This window comes from Bubalus kerabau, chromosome 7, assembly GCF_029407905.1.
Source record: "Bubalus kerabau isolate K-KA32 ecotype Philippines breed swamp buffalo chromosome 7, PCC_UOA_SB_1v2, whole genome shotgun sequence".
Lineage (NCBI taxonomy): Eukaryota > Metazoa > Chordata > Mammalia > Artiodactyla > Bovidae > Bubalus > Bubalus kerabau.
In genome coordinates this window covers 96,642,411-96,663,525 of record NC_073630.1, presented here as the reverse complement: position 1 = coordinate 96,663,525, position 21,115 = coordinate 96,642,411, and the positions used below count along the sequence as shown (strand labels likewise).

The 21,115-nt window shown below is 35.7% G+C and overlaps 1 protein-coding gene across 3 annotated transcripts in view; it reads left to right on the top strand.

Annotated features, from left to right (window-relative positions):
• The window catches only part of CNOT6L (CCR4-NOT transcription complex subunit 6 like), a 116,447-nt gene that overhangs the window by 53,335 nt on the left and 41,997 nt on the right, over positions 1–21,115 (top strand). For all 3 annotated transcript variants that reach the window (XM_055588875.1, XM_055588874.1, XM_055588876.1), the window contains 2 exons: positions 1,309–1,394; positions 15,802–15,891. In XM_055588875.1, the coding sequence (XP_055444850.1) occupies positions 1,309–1,394; positions 15,802–15,891 (176 nt within the window). The remainder of the gene's footprint in view (positions 1–1,308; positions 1,395–15,801; positions 15,892–21,115) is intronic.

The window sequence follows — 21,115 nt, the reverse complement described above, 5'->3', positions numbered from 1 at the left end:
TAAATGTGGTAGTTATAACATTTTGGAATGAATATAGAGAAATAATGCCTTGATTGTAGATATCAGTCATGGTATCTTAAAAGGCAGGTTAAGAACAGCAACTGTGGGAGAAGGCAATGGCAACCCACTCCAGTACTCCTGCCTGGAAAATCCCATGGATGGAGGAGCCTGGTAAGCTGCAGTCCATGGGGTCGCTAGGAGTCGGACACGACTGAGCAACTTCACTTTCACTTTTCACTTTTATGCACTGGAGAAGGAAATGGCAACCCACTCCAGTGTTCTTGCCTGGAAAATCCCAGGGACAGAGGAGCCTGGTGGGCTGCCGTCTATGGAGTTGCAGAGAGTCGGACACGACTGAAGCGACTTAGCAGCAACAGCAGAGATTCAAAAGAAGTTTTCTTACAAAACCCAGCTTAGTGACAATCTTTGGAGACTAGGTGCTTAGACATATTTTCTAGTTATCTGGTTAACTGTAAGCCTTTAATTCCTCACCTTGATCCCTGCCCCTCTCTTTTTCTCATGCTCATGAACATACATAATTTTGTTAAATATTAGCAGTGTGGTATATTGGAAAGAGTGCTGTAAGGGAAGCTTTTTAATATGTATTTTTTTTATTATTCACTGCTAACTGGGTCTGATTTTTTTATGCAAGCAAACTAGGTCTTTGAGCTTCCTTTTCTACTTTAAAAATAGAAATAAACTTTATATTTTTTCTTCAGGATGTTGTGAGGTGATGTCTGATAGTACTAAGTGATATTAGTAAGAAACCCAAGTCAACGTACTCATGCCTTAGAAGAGAGGAAAAAAGACAGTAACTCATAAATCTCACAATACAGCTAAATTAATACATTCTACATTCAATAAGTGTTGATACTTTTTTGTGTATAAGCAACAGTGGATAGATTAAATTTCAGTAATATTCTCTGGAAAGCTAGAATTAATTTTCAAACTCATTTTCAACTGTCTACATCAAGGTTTCATTAAGAAGAAATAAGTTGATAATGGGAAAAATTGATTGTGGTTTAGTGTGCAAAATTTAGAGGTAGAGGACTTTAACAAATTATTTTCACCACTTTTGAATTACATAACCTTGGGAAACTTTGTTAATGTTTTAAATCTCATTTTCTCTTTTATAAAATAAGAATGATAATATTTGTGTCTTAGGGCTGATTCTGGGCAGAGTCTTATAAAATAATCATTTAATTATAAAGATGAATAAAGGACAAAATCCATGGGGGGAAAAAAAAAGAACAGCAACTGTGGGTGTGTTAATAAAGTTTGTTGTTTTTTTTTTTTTCTTTAAAACAGGGAATTGCTTTTAAATAACAATCTGTTACGGGTTTTGCCTTATGAACTTGGTCGGCTCTTCCAGCTACAAACTCTAGGTTTGAAAGGTGAGTGATTTTTCTTTTTTAAATGACAGCATTGACACTCAGTATTGAGGCTGTCTTAACCTTTTAAAGGCCATTTTGGTTACAATTAGGTCAGGTTTTAGTATAATTTTGAAAATATAACCATATGTTCCTCTTAAGAGAAAAGTGATTCTTCTGTATCAAATTGAGCTTCAGGATTTGAACAAGCTCCCATCATTTTAACAAGCTTGTATGGAGGGAACATTTTTTAATTTTATTTTTAATTTTCTGTAAACCTTTGAATTTTCTTAGAGGAGATATTTTAAGTTAACACTTAGCACTGTAGTTTTTTTTTTTCCCCATTTAAAAAAAATTTAAAATCAATGATGTAACATAATAAATTATAACCTCAGAAAGAATGTCTGATTTTGATAGAGTAGATAGCATTAACATATTATATAAGGGAAAAGCATAACAGTAAAAATGAGCTACACATAGTAAGTGTAGTTGTTTGTATATAAGCATATTAATCCATCCTCTGGTGGTATCATCTCAGTTTGGGATGAAAGTCATACTCAAATCACATAAATACTTGTTTTGTATATTTTTCTCTTACAGCATAGCATAGGAAGATGGGCTTATTTTGAATGCAGAGGACTAAATGTAGATTTACTGTATTGGTTAAACATTTTTTGTGCTAATAAGGAATGAACATTAATCAAAGCCTTATAAAATACACACTTTTGTATGTTTTCTTTTCCTTCTTCAAAGACTACTAAGTCTCATGAACATGTTCTGTTTGTGTTTGTTAAAGTCATACAATGGAGTATTAAGAAAGAAGCTCGAATAAGAGTGGTAGGATTGCTGATGTTACTTGTTGAAACGAATGAAATGAAAACAGTGGTATTAGGCTTCCTTATACAATTAACCCTTTGTAAATTAGGTCATTATATGAATGGTCTAACTTGTGATTTTAGTTTCTTTGTAGGATTTTACTGCTTTGTTTTTTTTTTTTTAAATCATGTATGAAGTAAACAGACAGGGATACTTATCATCTAAAATATTTTCTTGAGGATTCACCCAAGGTGTGAATTTCACCTTATTCTCTATATGTTAAATCTTATTCTTATAGTTGAAACAATTATCCAGCTAGAGTTGGAGTGGGGGCTTCTGTTCCTCTTAGTAAGTATGAATGGTTATCATTTTGTATAATCTTAGATTTCACGAAATATGGAACTCAAAATTTCATACTGATTATAATAATTGTATATTTTTTTCTCCAAGGATAACAATTATTTCTTTCAAGATCAATCAGAAGAGCTGTTTTCCTCCTTCTCATATTGATGCAGAGCATGTTAATGACAAATGAATAATTTGCTACTGAACCCAGTTGGACTTAGCCTTTATACTGTGTAACATTCCTAAAAAAGCAAATATTATATATCTTCTGTTTCACAGCTCTATTCCATGTTATCTCATGTAGAGACGTGTTCTCAGAAAATTTATACTGTGTACCAACTGAATGAATCATTCTGAATATCTATTGTCTTCTTAGTCCTTCATTCTTTTTTATTGGTTAAAATGTTAGTCTTCCAAACTATAATCTTGGTTGGCCTTTGGTTTTAGAGATTTGTCTGCTGATGATTCACATTTGTTAAAATCTCCCTTTAGACTTTAAAGTCAGGCACCAGTTCTGCTTTACTAGATGCAACTTAGTTTTCTCTGTGCTCTTGAATAACTTCCTTTTCAGTAAACTTCAGTTTGTTCTGTGGTAAATGCCTATATGCAGCCCTTTCCTCTTCTGTGAAAATTTGTTTTTCTGGCAGTGCTATTTTATGTTCAAGTAATCAGTATGGAAGAATAAGGACCTTTTAGAAATGAAAGAAAATCAGAGCCCTTCCAGCCTTCTTTCATAACTTTAAGATGGTAAAAAACAGGGTTGGTTTTATGAAGGAATTGAAGGAATAAAGTGTCCCTAATGAATGGTAGCTGTATATTCTTAGGGAGGTAAAACTTGAAATAATTCATCATCAGTTTTAATAACCATGTAGTGGTCTTTTGTGTCTAAAAAAGGGGGAGGGAGTAGAATGGAGCATTTAAAATAGTGTTGTGATATATTTAAAAGAAACAATGAAAATGGATTGCCTCTGAGATTCCATTTTGTCTTCTGCCTCTGAGATTCCATTTTGTCTTCAAACTAGAAAAAGGAGTGCCTTTCTTCCATTTCCTGTCTTCCTGTGAAGCATAGATACTGACATTTTGATAATGATTTTGATCATCCTGGCTCACCAAGTTAATTTTTAGAAATTCTGTTTTGAGACTTGAGGAGTATGAGTGGTGGGTTGGGTATTTTAGGAGTTAGGATAGGAAGAAGGCCAATTTAAAAACTACATACATGGCCAGTCCAGTAAGCTGGAAATGTTCTGTTAAGTCACTTAAAAAACAAATTCAAACTTTATTAGTTTTTATGAAAGAAAAGTGTAAGTTTTAAATAATTTGAAATTCATGTCCTTAGGTAAAGCAATGCTTTCTCTGACATACGGGCCAAAGAGTTCCTCAAGCATTAAACATTTATGTCCCCAAATAATAAAAAATTTATGACTTTAATAACTGTGAAAATTTCTACCTTTCTCCCACGAATTGCTTACCACCCTTGAAATAAAAAGGAGTGTGACAGTTGAAGATTCTTTTACTATGTGAACTTTTAAATTCACTAAATATATCATAATATAAAAAGAGTAACATTTTAAAGAAAATAATAAAATGTACAACTACATATCCGTTTATCTAACATTCTCAGTACCTTTTTAAAAGTAGCATTTTAAAAATCCAGTTGTCACTCATATAGGAGGCAAGGTACTTACTTCTGTATTATCTAATGAGCATCTATAAATCAGTAAGTGAAAGATAATCTATCAGAGAGCATTGTTGTTCAGTCGCTAAGTAGTGTCTGACTCTTTGTGACTCCGTGAACTGCAGCACACCTGGCTTCCCTTTCCTTCACTGTCTCCCAGAGTTTGCTCATACTCATGGCCATTGAGTCAGAGATGCCATCCAACCATATCATCCCCTGTCACTCCCTTCACCTCTTGCCCTCAATCTCTCCCAGTATCAGAGTCTTATTTTCCAATGAGTCGGCTCTTCACAACAGATGGCCAAAGTTTTGGAGCTTCAACATCAGTCCTTCCAGTGCGTATTCAGGGTTGGTTTCCTTTAGGATTTGACTGGTTTGATCTCCTTGCTGTCCAAGGGACTCTCAAGAGTCTTCTCTAGAACCACAATTCAAAACCATCAATTCGTTGGCACTCAGCCTTCTTTATGGTCAGGCTCTCACAAACATGCGTGACTATTGGAAAAATCATATCTTTGACCATACGGACCTTTGTTGGCAAAATGATGTCTCTGGCTTTTTAATACGCTAAGTTTGTCATAATTTTTCTTCCAGGGAGCTTCTTTTAATTTCATGGCTGCAGTGATTTTGGAGCCCAAGAAAATAAAATTTGTCACTGTTCTTACTTTTTCCCCATCTATTTGCCAGGAGGTGATGGGACCAGATGCCATGATCTTAGTTTTCTGAATGTTGAGTTTTAAACCAGCTTTGTCGCTCTCCTCTTTCACTTTCATCAAGAGGCTCTTTAGTTCCTCTTCACTTTGTGCCATTCTAATGTTTTTGTCTGCATATCTGAGATTGTTGATATTTCTCCTGGCAGTCTTGCTTCCAGCTTGTGAATCTCCTAGCCCAACATTTCCCATGAAGTACTCTGCATATAAGTTAAATAAGCAGGATGACAGTATACAACCTTACACTCCTTCCCTAATCTTGAGCCAGTCTGTTGTTCCATGTCTGGTTCTAACTGTTGCTTCTTGTCCTGTACAGGTTTCTCAGGAGACAGGTAAGGTGGTCTGGTATTCTCATGTCTTTACGAGTTTTCCACAGTTTTTTGTGATCTACACAAAGACTTTAACATAGTCAGTGAAGCAGATTTTTTTTAGAATTCCCTTGCATTTTCTAGGAATGTTGGCACTTTGATCTCTGGTTCCTCTGCCTTTTCTAAATCAAGATTATACATCTGGAAATTCTTGGTTCACATACTGTTGAAGCCTAGCTTGAAGGATTTGAGCATGACCTTGCTAGCATGTGAAATGAGTTTAGTTATATAGTAGTTTGAACAAGCTATTAAGTTAGCCAATTATTGTTTCATGGGTAGTGGTAGAAGACATGAGACTCTTGGGTCAGAGACAAAGAACATTATCATTCAAGCTACAAGATGGGCCCAGACACCCGTTGTATACACACAGTTTGCATTGCAGTTGAGTAATCCAAGTCCAAAGGTCCAGCACTTTGCAAGCAAGCAACAAATATTATAGCTAACTACAAAAAGCTAGTCCTGCTTCCCCAGAGGTGCAAAGAGTTACATGGAATTAGTGCTCTGGCTGCCTTGATCTATTTATTAATAGTTGCCTATTTAGCTACAGAACCTGCTCCATATCATGAGACAGATAAACCTCAGAATCAGTAACACTCTGAGAATGAGGAACGGAACACAGGGACACTGATGGACTGCCTTTCCCAACAATTTTTTAAAGAGATTTTTCTTGTATGTTCACGAATAAGATAGACCTGTATTTTACTGTTCTTACTTAATTTTCTCAAAGAGTTTGTATAGTATGTAATTAATCCATTTCTTGAAATTTTTGTGAAACAAGGCTATAAAACTATCATTGCCTGGTGAAACTATCACCTCAATGTATTTGTAGTTATAAGAACCGTCAAGTCCTTCTAATTGTTCATGAGTTAGTTTTGCTGGACCATATCTGTAATATTGAAATTTTTTAGCTTTTTTTTTTTTTAATTTTATTTTATTTTTAAACTTTACATAACTGTATTAGTTTTGCCAAATATCAAAATGAATCCGCCACAGGTATACATGTGTTCCCCATCCTGAACCCTCCTCCCTCCTCCTTCCCCATTCCATCCCTCTGGGTCGTCCCAGTGCACCAGCCCCAAGCATCCAGTATCGTGCATCGAACCTGGACTGGCAACTCATTTCATACATGATATTTTACATGTTTCAATGCCATTCTCCCAAATCTTCCCACCCTCTCCCTCTCTCACAGAGTCCATAAGACTGTTCTATACATCAGTGTCTCTTTTGCTGTCTCGTACACAGGGTTATTGTTACCATCTTTCTAAATTCCATATATATGCGTTAGTATACTGTATTGGTGTTTTTCTTTCTGGCTTACTTCACTCTGTATAATAGGCTCCAGTTTCATCCACCTCATTAGAACTGATTCAAATGTATTCTTTTTAATGGCTGAATAATACTCCATTGTGTATATGTACCACAGCTTTCTTATCCATTCATCTGCTGATGGACATCTAGGTTGCTTCCATGTCCTGGCTATTATAAACAGTGCTGCGATGAACATTGGGGTATACGTGTCTCTTTCCCTTCTGGTTTCCTCATTGTGTATGCCCAGCAGTGGGATTGCTGGATCATAAGGCAGTTCTATTTCCAGTTTTTTAAGGAATCTCCACACTGTTCTCCATATTTCACACCAGTCAGAATGGCTGCGATCCAAAAGTCTACAAGTAATAAATGCTGGAGAGGGTGTGGAGAAAAGGGAACCCTCTTACACTGTTGGTGGGAATGCAAACTAGTACAGCCACTATGGAGAACAGTGTGGAGATTCCTTAAAAAATTTTTTCGCTTTTTAAAGTTTTCAGATTTGTTTGCATAAAAGTGTTGATGATATTCTCTAGATATATTTTTAAGCTCTGTTTATATTACCCCTTTCTTCATTAGTAAGATTATTTGTGCCTTCTTTTTTCCTAATTTATTTCCCAAGGGGTTTGTCAGTTATGTTCTTTTCAGTGAATCAGTGTTGCCTTTTATTTTTTTAAAACTGGTTTGTTTCTGTTTTTCTTTATTCTGTTGTTCCATTTATCAGTATTACAATTTTTTCCTTTTTAAGTTGGATATATGGCTTATTCATACTTTGAGTTCCTTATTTGAAAATAAATAAAAGTATTTAAGATCATACATTTTTTTGGTCAAGACTAAATTTACTTGGCAGTTTTTTGGCATCCTATGCTTTTGATATGAAACATTCTCATTGTTTTGGCCTAAGTATTATTATTATGCATGTGTGCCTGCTAATTCTCTTCAGTTGTGTCCAACTCTTTGTGACCCTATGGAGTGTAGCCCTCCAGGCTCCTCTGTCCATGGGATTCGCCAGGCAAGAATACTGGAGTAAGTAGCAATGCCCTCGTCCAGGGGATCTTTCCGACTCAGGGACTGAACCTGTGTCTCTCATGTCTCCTGCATTGGCAGGCAGGTTCTTTACCATTTATGCCTCCTGGGAAACTTTTATTATTAGGTTTATCATACCTTCTTTGACTCATCAGTTATTTAAAATTTCCATGCATGTGTGACTTTAGATTAGTTTTCTTTTATTGTTAGCTTTAAACTTAATTGCATTATAGGCAGTTAAGGTAGCCTGTATGAATCAGGTCTTTTACATCTATTGATTCTTGCTCTTTGGCCTTGTATATGATCAATTTTTATAAATGTTTTACTGCATCTGAAAAGAGTATTGTTTCTCTAATTGTTAGGCACACGTCTATATATATTTCTCCATTATATCAAATTTGTTGGTGTTCCTCAGATTTTCTGTATCTTTATAAATTTTTGGCTTTTTGCTTTTTGAATAATTAAGTTGTATATGCTAACATTTCCATTTAAATTCTGGATTTGTTCATTTTTCCCATGCAGTTTTGTTAGCTTTTGCTTTATAGCCTTTGAGATTATTTTATTAGGTATACCATCTGTGCCTGTATATTTCTCTTGTTGTTGTTCATTTGTTAAGTTGTGTCTGACTTTTTGTGACCCCATGGACTATAGCATGCCAGCTTTCCCTGTTCCTCACTATTATCCGGAATTTGCTCAAATTCATATCCATTGAATCAGTGATATTATCCAGCCATCTCATCCTCTATCTCCATCTTCTCCTTTTGCCTTCAATCTTTCCCAGCATCAGGGTCTTTTCCAGTGAGTTGGTCGTTCACATCAGGTGCCCAAAGTATTGCTTTACCTTCAGGTAATTTGAACCTGATGGTATGTCTGAGCCTTTTGTTAGTGTTTTCATCTTACAGTCTTTGTTATCTAATGTAATAGCTATGCAAGTTTTCTTTTGGAAATTGTTTGAATGTATCTTTTTTCATTTGTTTGCTTTCAGCCTTTCTGTGTACTTATGCTTAGATGTCTCTTACAAATAGTATATAATTGGTCTTTGTTCTTAATCTAGTCTGACTTTTTTTGTTTTTAATGTGTTGGTTCAAACCAGTTGCCTTAACTCTATTCCAGTTGTTGATATTCTTGTATTGTTGCCATCCTACAATTTGATTCCATTCTTTGTGTGATTTTTCTCTTTTTGCCTTTCTAAAACAGATTTTTTTTTCCCCCTTGCTCATTTCTCAACCTGTATACTTCTATTGGTTTGGGATTTGTACATTTTATTTCTGGATTCTTAGTGATCACTCTTGAAATTGTATCTTGAATATAGTTTTGAAAAAATTAAATTTTTATCAACTCTTTTACCAAACCATTTGCATGGAGTGAAAATGACCTCTTTGTTGACAGACATTCACATTTGGTAAATGTTGACAGATGTATGCAGTTGCATAACCACCAGTACAGTTGAGACATAAGATTGTTCTGGTATCCTCCAGAATTCATTTGTGTTTGTTGAAGGCAACACCTTCTCCTACTATCAGCCCTCGGCAAGTACTTTTCCAGAAATGTCATATGTGGAAACATAGTATTTAAACTTTTGAGTCAGGATTCTTTCATTTAGCTTAATGTATTTGAGGTTCATCAGTGTTGTGTATTTTGATAGTGCATTTCTATTGCTGAGTAGTTTCTGACTGTGTGGACATATTACTAAATTTTATCTGTTCACAAGTTGAAGGACATTTGGGTGGTTTCCAGTTATGGTTGATTAGGGATAAAGGCATTGTAAACATTTGTATAGATTTTTGTGTGAAGTAAGTTTCTCTTTTCCTTGGGTAAATAGATAGGAGTGGAACTGCCAGGTGGTATGGTAAATGTATGTTAAACCTCAGAAGAAACTGCCAGACTGTTTATCTGGCTGATAATGGAGCATAGTGGATTTTTCATTTTGTATTCCTGCCAAATATATGAGAGGATTTTATTTGGCCGTGCCTTCTTGTCAGCACTTTTTGGTATTATCAGTATGTTCTATTTTTTTTCATCCTAGTAGGCTATAGTAATATCTCATTGTGGTTTAAATTTGTCATTTCTCTGATGAGAAATTATGGCAACTTTTGCATAATTGATATTTTCTAATTACTGAGATTTTGAGAGTTCATGAAATGTTTTAGATTCAAGTTCCTTTTAGAAGTATGTTTTACAGGTGTTTTCTCCAGTCTATGGCTTGTATGTTTATTTTCTTGACTAGAAACTTTTAAAAAGCAATTTTCCATTTCATTGCAGTCCCATTTATCACTTGTTTTCATCTATGGTTTGTCTTTGGTGTCATACGTAAGATGTATTATTTGCCTTATCCAAGTACGTGAAGATTTTCTTTTAGAAATTTTATAGTTAAGTTTTACATATAGGTCTGTGGTCTGTTTTGAGTTAATTTTTGTGTATATGGTGCAAAGTCTATTCATTTGTGTATGCACACCCAGCCATTCCAGCTGTTTATTGAAAAGGTTATACTTTCTACATGAGTTTTCTTGCAACTTTGACAAAGTTATTATTTGACCCAAAGATATGTGGGTCTACTGTTAGATATATTATCTTATCCACTGATCTGTGCCAATACCAAAATGTTTGATTACTGTAGCTTTATGATAACCTCTGAGATTATATAGTATGAGTTCTCCAACTCTGTAGTTATTTTTCAAAATTGCATTGACACATCTAAATGCTTTGCACTTCCATATAAGTTTTAGAATCAGCTTATAATTTTTGCAAAATATCCTGCTGGAATTTTAATTGGAATTGTATTGAATATGTAGATCAGTTTGGAGGAAGAATAAATATCATAATCTTGACACTTAATATTGACTCTTCCAATCTATGAATACTGTGTACCTCTTTATTTATGCACGTTTTCTTTATTCTGTCAATGTTTTGTAGTTTTCAGCATGCAGATCTTGCAAATATTTTGCTAGATTTATATAATTTTGCTGGATTTACTGGTTATTTGATGTTATTGTAAATGATGTTGCCTTTTAAATGTCCAGTTATTCACTGATATTTTATAGAATTAAAATGCAGTTTATTTAAATGTATATTGACCTTGTCCCTTGAAACATTTGTAAACTTATTACTTCTAGGAACTTTTACAACCTTTTAATCTGTGAGTACAGATCTTTTCATTTCTTTCTGTGTGCTTTTTTTTTTTTTTTTTGCTTTATCACACTGCCAAGGACAGTATTAAATAGAAACGGTGACACTGCACATCCTTGCTCCATTCTCTATTTTATGGAGAAAAAGTGCTCAGTTCTTTCATTGTGAATTATACTATTAATAGCTGCAAGTTTTCTGGTAGATGCTTTTTCAGGTTAAATAAATTTCCCTTCTGTTACTTTGGGCTTTCCTTGTGGCTCAACTGGTGAAGAATCCGCCTGCAATGCAGGAGGCCTGGGTTTCATCCCTGGGTTGGAAAGATCCTCTGGAGAAAGGATAGGCTACTTACTCCAGTATTCTGGCCTGGAGAATTCCATGGACTGTATAGAGTCCATGGTGGGGACAAAGAGCCGGACATGACTTTCACTTTTCACTTTCCTATTACTTCACTTTTGCTGAGGACTTTTGTCATTAGTACAAGTTGAATTAGTCAAATACTTTTTCTGCAACTGTTGAGATGAGCATGACTTTTCTCTTTACTTTATTTGCTGAATTACATTGGTGTTTTTTCAGTAATAATCAGCCTTCTATCAATAGATAGAACTCACCTTCTTGTCCCATTTTAAATACCACTTGACCATAATGTGTTCTGTTTTTAATATATTGCTGAAATACTGTATTGCTAGTATTTTGTTGAAGATTTATACATTTATGATAATAAGACATTCTGTAGTATATTTTTTGCAGTGCTTTTGTCTGGCTTGATACCAGGATACTGTTGACTTTGTAAATTGAATTGAAAAGTGTTACTCAAACATCTTGAATAGTTTCCATTTATATTATTGCTTTCTTACCTTATGGGATGAATCTTCCAGTAAAAATATATGGGCCTGAAATTTTTTTTGTTGAAAAGTTCTTAACTAGTAATTCAGTTTTTCATTAATACAAAACATTGAGGTTATCCTTATCTCAGTGTAGCCACTTCTGTTCTTTTGGTTACTGTTTGTAAGGTGTATCTCTTTCTGTAAAAGATTACTTTCAGTCTATTTTTGTCTTTATAGTGTGCCTTTTTTAGATAGCGTATAAGTCTTATTAGTCATTCTGCAGTTCTCTGCTTTTTAATCTGAGTTTAATCCACTTACATCTAATGTGTTTGCTGATAAAGTGGGATTCATGTCAGTTATTTTGCTATTTGTTTTCTGTATGTGTTATATTCTTTTTGTTCCACTGTTCCTCAATTAATGCCTTCTTTTGTGCTAGATGGATATTTTCCAGTGTACCAATTTAATTCCCTTGTTTCTTTTGCTGTATTATTTTGAATTATTTTCTTAGTGATTACCTTAAGGATTACAGTTAACATCTTAGTTTACAGTAATTTAATTTGGGTTAGTAGCAATTTAATTTCAGTAATATAAAAGAACTTTGCATCTGTATCTCCATTCACTTCTCTTTTATGCTGCTATCATCACAAATATCATCTTTTTATGTTGTGTGCCTGTCAACATAGATTTCTGATTATTGCTGTGTGCAGTTATCTCTCATGTTAGATAGGAGGGAAAAAGTTAGAAAATTAAATGTACACTGTCTTTTATATGTTACTGTGTGGACTACCTTTACTGGTACTCTGAGTTTTCATGTGGATTCAAGTTACTATTCTGTTTTCTTTCAGTTCAGCTAACAGAATCTGTTTAGTATTTCCTGAGGGGTTAGTATGCTAGTGAGAAACTCAGGTTTTGTTTGTTGGGGAATATCTTACTGTCCCCATTATTTTTGAAGGATATTTTTGCTGGATATAGAATTCCTAGGTTGAAAGTTCTTTTTATTTTTCCTTTAGTACTTGGAATGTGTTATTCTACTGCCTTTTGACTTCTGTGGTTTCTGATGAGAAATCAGCTGTTAATCTTATTTTGAGGCTCGGTACACCATGTGTCATGTCTATCTTAGATTCTTTGACTTTGCACAGTTTTATTACAATTTGTCCAGGGTCTCACTTACATTTTATTTTACTTGGAATTTATTTGGCTTCTTCTGTTAATGTTTTTCATTAAATTTGGGATGCTTTTGACCATTATTTCTTAAAGTTTTTCTTCTGTTCTTTTCTCTCCTCCTCTTCTGGGACTTCCATTATGTATAAGTTGGTATACTTGTTGTCTGATAGATCTCTGAGCTCTGATAATTTTTCTTCATTCTTTTTTCTTTCTTTTCCTCAAACTGTGTAATTTCAAATAACTTCTCTTCAAGGTCACACATCTTTTCTTCTACCCTCTGCTCTTGAGCCCTTCTAGTGATTTTTAAAAAAATTTTATAATTTCTATTTTGTTCCTTTTATAATTTCTGTTTATTTTTTGATATTCTTTATTTGGTGAGATGTCATTCTCATACTTTAATTCTTCAGGCATGGTTTTCTTCAGCTCTTTAAGCATAATAAAATAGTAGATTTCAAAGTTTTTTCTAGTAAATCCTTGGGTACAGTTTTTATTGTTCTTAGGGACAGTTTTTATTGATGGATCTCATCCCTGTGTTTGGAACATACTCTCTTGTTTCTTTGTGTGTTTCATAAGTTTTTGGTTAAGAATTGGACTTTTAAAATAATGTGGCAACTTTGAAATTAGACTCTCTCCCCTTCCCGGGGTTGTCTGTTGTTGCTGCTTGTTGTGTATGTTGTTTGTTGCTTTAGTGATTTCTCAGAACTAATTTTGTATGCTTTATCATATGTGACCATCGAAGTCTTTATTCAGTTTATGGTCAGTTAATGCTTGGCCAGAGATTTTGATAAATGCCTGTAACCAGTAAGTCTCCCACTCTTGGCCAGGTGGCTCAGTGTGTGTTTGGGGGCAAACAATCAGTAATCAGCCAGGAAGTTTATAATTCTGCTTTGTCCTTCACTTCTTTCATTGCATAACCTCAAGGACAGACAGAGGTGAGAGCTTAGGCTGTTTTTAGGTTTTTTCCTAAACATGTGCATAGGTCTCCATATACATATTACCTCTGGAATCCCAGGAATATGTCAGAGCTTTTCAGAGCCCATTTTTACATCTCATTTCCAAGCATTTTCTTTTAAACCTTTTGGTTAGTCTGCTGTTTGCTCCAGGTATTTCCTTGATCTTGGGCACCAACAAATTTAAGACATTTGCCAATGATAACTTCCTCCCTCTCCTCCAGGAAGAAGTCTCTTAACTCTTGACAAGAATCAACTTCCAATCTCTTTACATATTGGAGCAGAAAACAAAGTACTGATCTCTCTAGAGCTCCAATTTATCATACATTAAGATTTCTTGTTCTGAGTCCCATATTTTTATTGTCTCATGCTTTACATCTTTTTGATGCCCAGTGGTGTATTCTGGGTAATTTCTTTGGATATAGTTTTCCTGTTCATTTGTTTTATTTTCAGCTGGTGTAATCTACTACCTAACTCATTCATGGTTTCTTGTTTTGTTTCATTTTGTTTTTGTTGTTTTTTGGGCTTCCCTGGTGGCTCAGATGGTAAAGAACCAGCCTGCAGTACAGGAGACCTGGGTTCAATCCCTGGATTGGAAAGATCCCCTGGAGAAGGAAATGACAACCCACTCCAGTGTTATTGCCTGGAGAATTCCATGGGCAGAGCATCCTGGCATGCCACAGTCCCTGGGGTTGCAAAGAGTTGGACATGACTGAGCAACTAACATACTTGGACAGCGCCACACAGCATGTGGGATCTTAGTTCCCCAGGCAGGGATCTAACCTGTGCCCCTGCAGTGGAAGTGTGGATTCTTAACTACTGGATTCCCAGGAAAGTCCCTCATTCATGGTCCCCACCCCCAGTACTTTATTAGTTATGATTACATACAGTGCGTGCTTGCGTGCACACTCAGTTGCTTCAGTTGTGTCCAACTCTGCGACCCTGTGGACCATAGCCAGCCAGGCTCTTCTGTCCATGGGATACTCCAGGCAAGAATACTGGAGTGGGTAGCTATACCCCTCCTCCAGGGGATCTTCCCAACCTAGGGATTGAACTTGCATCTCCTGCATTGCAGGTGAATTCTTTAGCACCGAGCCACCAGGGAAGCCCAATTGCATATAGTAAAATACCTAAATACTTAAAGATGCTGCTTGGCTAATTTTGACAAAAACACACATCTGTGAAACCACTACAAGATGTAGAACATTTCCATCAACCCAGGAAGTTTCCTTTTCCACTTTCAAGTCAATTGGAAACCGCTCACCAGGTTTTCACCATGGTCGTATTATTTTACACTTCCACCAGCATCCTGCAACTTCTGAGAGTTCCAGGTTCTCCATGTTCTTTCTAACCACTGCATTGGTCAGTGTCATTTAATTTTAGATATTTGTGTTGGCGTGTGTTGTATTGAAGATTTTGTTTAATAGTTGGAAATTTCATTTCTGGAAGTTCTACACTTTTTGTTTTTTCAAATCTGTTTACTATTTTTGCATGCTTGTCTTAACAAATACTGTCTTTATTTCTTAAGAAAACATTTAGACTGTTAACAGTAGCTTGTTTTGTTTTTAGTATTCAGATATCCCTGATCAATGTCATTTAAAAAATTCTTATTTCCTTCTATATTTCACTAACTCATCTTGGTAATGATAAGTTGTCTTTTCACTTGAAGGATCTTCCTTTTCTCCATGTGTAATATTCTAATTAGGAAGACTCTTCTTTTTAATAATATCATTCATTCTTTCTCACACAAAGGCTGTTTTTCTTTCATTTAGAATATTGTCTTCAAAGATATATGTGGAACCTATGGGGTTACTTTGTGATATTACTTCAGAATTGACCAAGATTAATATGTTTATTTGTGTGTGTATGTATATATATATGTGATTTTGACACACCCAAATTATAGATATGCAGTATAAACAGTGACATCTGAAAGAAATAGATCTTTTGAAGTTTTTCTTTATGACTATCTTACCAGAGTATTTAGTTCATATGATTTCTTTCAATTTATGTAACAGACTGAGTACAGTAAAATTTACTTTAGAAAATTAGTATTTTGTTTTATTGTGTATGTTTGTTTTGTCTTCCAATTGTAACTCTTAACAGATTTTATTTTTCTTCTCTTTAGGCAATCCTTTATCACAGGATATTCTCAATTTATACCAGGACCCAGATGGAACCCGAAAGCTACTGAACTTCATGCTTGACAATCTTGCAGGTAAATGTTAATTACAAAGCAGTAAACTCAACAGATATTACTGTTAGCTAAGTATCCCATGTTGCTTAAAAGCATCTGATCAGTTTTTAAAACTGCTTATAGGATGGAAGTTCCTGGCATTAGTATATCCCATGGTAGTGGGACATTCTTTTTTGCACACAGTCAGTGCTTTATATTTACCAAGCAATATATTAGGAGCATTAGTTACATTATCTTGTCAAATCTTTTAAGGAGTCTAGGAGATAGGAATTTTTACTGGCATTCTGAGATTAAGAGAATAAAGTAATTAACTTAAATATGTGGCTGACAAATGTCAAAGCTGTGAACCCAAGATGGTCTTGCTCTTAACCACAAAGATACCTAGTTATCAATTGTTTGAATTGGATGCAGATTACTTGGAACCCACACGTGGTACACATTTTTCATGAATGAAATGATTTGTTTGATTCACTCACCTTTGTGGAAATTATGCCAGCAAGATTTTAATTAAGCACATCACATTTATCTGATTCATATAGTTGTATTCCAAATGAAAAATTTTTAATATAAGAAAGCTTTAAAGTATTTTGACTGAAATTTTTTTTTTTTTTTGCTTAAACACTCAAAATACAGGTAAAATAATGGAGATGCTGCTAAATTCAAATATTTTTCCTGGAATAATGCCTTTCTAAAATACAGAATCCTGAAACAATGCTAGAGAAATCTAGATTCAAGCATAGAGGCCATCATCACAATATTTTTGCAGTACGCTTTTTAATTCTGACATAGAAGACACCCATCTACATAGGAAAAATTTTTTTAAATAGTAAGATTTACAATAAGGGGAAATCAAATTAATGTTATTTAAAATTTTTTTGGCTAAAAAGACAAAGTTGATTGATGGAGAGAGACATCAGATTTATTAAAGAAGTCCTTTTAGTATTTAGAATATGTGGTCATTTAAGTTGTATACAAATCATGTGTTTGTTATTTTCTTCTTGTTTTGAAATAGTATTTGTCTCGTCTGTATGAATATAGCCTGTTGACCCAGCCATATGGAATATGTGGTGTGTGTGTGTGTGTGTGATTTTTAAAGAGTTTTTCTTGTGTTTTAGATATAAGTTTGTTGCTATGCATGTTGTAAATATCTTTTCCCATGCTGTTATTGGTTTTCACTCTCTTAATTTGTCTGTTGATGAACAGCAAACGTTTAACATACTCTGCTTTGTTGATCTTTTTAGTAGGATACTGCTTTTGTGTCCTCTTTAAGAATTTTTCCCTACCTCAGGCTCATGGATGTATTCTGTGCTATTATCTAAAAGCTCTGTTTTTCACTTGCCACATTTAGAGCTATCATCTTCTCGGAACTGATGTTTGTGTAACACAGGATTCAATTTTTATAACTTTTCCATTTGTAAATTAAATTAACCCATAGCCATTTATTGAAAAGGCTGTCCTTTCATTACTATTTTTTGTGCCCTTTTGTCATGAACCATAAATGTTTGTATGGATTTATTTGTAGAACCTCTGTTTTTTGTTACCTTCTGTTAGTCTTTATGGCAATATGAAGTTGTTATTTACAGTAGCTTTATAAAATGTTTTGAGATGCAGTAGAGTAAATCTTCCCTCTTGATTTGATCATAAAGTCTTGGGTTATTTTGGCCCCATGCTTATTTTGCCTTATAGTTTCATTAAAATTGCTAGAAACAGTCTTTCAAATTTCTCCACTCCCCCAAGTGTAAGTGTAGGGATTTTTATTGGGGATGTAGTAGACGGTTCAGCAACGCAGGTTTGAACTGCACAGGTCCACTTAGATGCAGATTTCTTTTCAATGAATAGTACTGTAGGATCTAAAATTGGTTGAATCTGTGATGTGGAACAGAGGATACGAAGGACTGTAAGGTTATATGTGAAGGTGTTGACTGTGCAGGGATCAGGGTCACTATCCCTGTTTTTATTCAAGAATCTACTGTAGTTTGCTTTGCAAAGAATCAGTATATTTACAATACTACATTTTCTTCTTCTTCTTTTTTGTTTTTTAAACTTTTCAGTTCAATCACTCAGTTGTGTCTGACTCTGAGACCCCAGGGACAGCAGCAAGCCATGCCTGCTTGTCCATCACCAACTCCCAGAGTTTACTCAAACTCATGTCCATTGAGTCAGTGATGCCATCCAACCATCTCATCCTCTGTTGTCCCCTTCTCCTCCTGCCCTCAGTCTTTCCCAGCATTGGGGTCTTTTCAAATGAGTCGGCTCTTCGCATCAGATGGCAAAAGTATTCGAGTCAGCTTCAACATCAGTCCTTCCAATGACACCCAGGACTGATCTCCTTTAGGATGGATTGGTTGGATCTCCTTGCTGTCCAGGGGACTCGCAAGAGTCTTCTCCAACACCACAGTTCAAAAGCATCAATTCTTTGGCACTCAGTAGTCCAACTCTCACATCCATACATGATTACTGGAAAAACCATAGCTTTGACTAGACAGACCTTTGTTGGCAAAGTAATGTCTCTGCTTTTTAATATGCTGTCTAGGTTGGTCATAACTTTTCTTCCAATGAGTAAGCATCTTTTAATTTCATGGCTGCAGTCCACCATCTGCAGTGATTTTGGAGCCCCCCAAAATAAAGTCTTGTCACTGTTTCCTCATCTATTGGCATAATGTGATGGGCTCAGATGCCATGCTTAGTTTTCTGAATGTTGAGTTTTAAGCCAACTTTGTCACTCTCCTCTTTCACTTTCATCAAGAGGCGCTTTAATTCTTCTTTGCTTTCTGCCATAAGGGTGGTGGTATCTGAGGTTATTGATATTTCTTCTGGCAGTCTTGATTCTGCTTGTGCTTCATCCAGCTCAGTGTTTCTCATGATGTACTCTGCATATAAGTTAAATAAGCAGGGTGACAATATATAGTCTTGATGTACTCCTTTCCTGACTTGGATCCAGTCTGTTGTTCCATGTCCAGTTCTAACTGTTGCTTCCTGACCTGCATACAGATTTCTTAAGAGGCAGGTCAGGTGGTCTGGTATTCCTATCTCTTTCAGAATTTTCCACAGTTTATTGTGATCCACACAGTCAAAGGCTTTGGCATAGTCAAGAAAGCAGAAATAGATGTTTTTCTGGAACTCTCTTGCTTTTTCAATAATCCAACAGATGTTGGCAATTTGATCACTGGTTCCTCTGCCTCTTCTAAAACCAGCTTTAACATCTGGAAGTTCACAGTTCACGTATTGCTGAAGCCTGGCTTGGAGAATTTTGAGCATTACTAGCGTGTGAGATGAGTGCAATTGTGCAGTAGTTTGAGCCTTCTTGGGCATTGCCTTTCTTTGAGATTGGAATGAAAACTGACCTTTTCCTGTCCTCTGGGCACTGCTGAGTTTTCCAAATTTGCTGACAGATTGAGTGCAGCACTTTCACAGCATCATCTTTCAGGATTTGAAAGAGCTCAACTGGAATTCCATCACCTCCACTAGCTTTGTTCATAGTGATGCTTCCTAAGGTCCACTTGACTTCACATTCCTGAATATCTGTCTCTAGGTGAGTGATCATACCATCGTGGTTATCTGGGTCGTGAAGATCCTTTTTGTGCAGTACTTCTTTATATTCTTGCCACCTCTTCTTAATATCTTCTGCTTCTGTTAGGTCCATACCATTTCTGTCCTTTATTGAGCCCATCTTTGCATGAAATCTTCCCTTGGTATCTCATTTTCTTGAAGAGATCTCTAGTCTTTCCCATTCTGTTGTTTTCCTCTGTTTCTTTGCATTGATTGCTGAGGAAGGCTTTCTTATCTCTCCTTGCTGTTCTTTGGAACTCTGCATTCAAATGGATATATATCTTTCCTTTTTTCCTTTGCTTTTCGCTTCTCTTCTTTTCACAGCTATTTGTAAGGCCTTTTCAGACAACCACTTTGCTTTTTTGCATTTCTCTTTCTTGGGGATGGTCTTGATCCCTGTCTCCTGTACAATGTCATGAACCTCCGTCCATAGTTCATCAGGCACTCTGTCTATCAGATCTAATCCCTTGAATCTGTTTCTCACTTCTGCTGTATAATTGTAAGGGATTTGATTTAGGTCATACCTGAATGGTCTAGTGGTTTTCCCTACTTTCTTCAATTTAAGTCTGAATTTGGTAATAAGGAGTTCATGATCTGAGCCACAGTCAGCTCCTGGTCTTATTTTTGCTGACTGTATAGAGCTTCTCCATCTTTGGCTGCAAAGAATATAATCAGTCTGATTTCGGTATTGACCATCTGGTGATGTCCATGTGTAAAGTCTTCTCTTGTATTGTTGGAAGAGGGTGTTTGCTATGACTAGTGAGTTCTTTTGGCAAAACTCTATCAGCCTTTGCCCTGCTTCATTCTGTACTCCAGGGCCAAATCTGCCTGTTACTCCAGGTGTTTCTTGACTTCCTACTTTTGTATTCCATTCCCCTATAATGAACAGGACATCTCTTTTGGGTGTTAGTTCTTGAAGGGCTTGTAGGTTTTCATAGAACCATTCAACTTCAGCTTCTTCAGCATTACTGGTTGGGGCATAGACTTGGATTACCGTGATACTGAATGGTTTGCCTTGGAAACGAACAAAGATCATTCTGTCATTTTTGAGATTGCATCCAAGTACTCCTTTTCGCACTCTTGTTGACTATGATGGCTACTCCATTTCTTCTAAGGGGTTTTTGCCCACAGTAGTAGATAATAATGGTCATCCATTTCAGTCCATTTTAGTTTGCTGAGTCCTAAAATGTCGACGTTCACTCTTGCCAGCTCCTGTTTGACCACTTCCAATTTTCCTTGATTTTTATTTTTATTTGCATTTATTTTTTGCAGCCTCCCCCTACCCCTGACCATAATTTTTGTTTCTTCAGTTTCTTTTAGGATATCTTTTTCTTCTGTGCAATCTCCTCTTTTGATTTAGGAACAATGTTCATTTTCAGTTCAGTTCAGTCACTCAGTCGTGTCCAAATCTTTGCGACTTCATGGACCACGGCACTCCAGGCCTCCCTGTCCATCACCAACTCCTGGAGTCTACTCAGACTCATCTCCATTGAGTCAGTGATGCCATCCAGCCATCTCATCCTCTGTCATCCCCTTCTCTCCTGCCTTCAGTCTCTGCTTTTTACTATGCTGTCTAGATTAGTCATAACTTTCCTTCCAAGGAGTACGCGTCTTTTAATTTAATGGCTGCAGTTACCATCTGCAGTGATTTTGGAGCCCCCAAAAATCTGACACTGTTTTCACTGTTTGCCCGTCT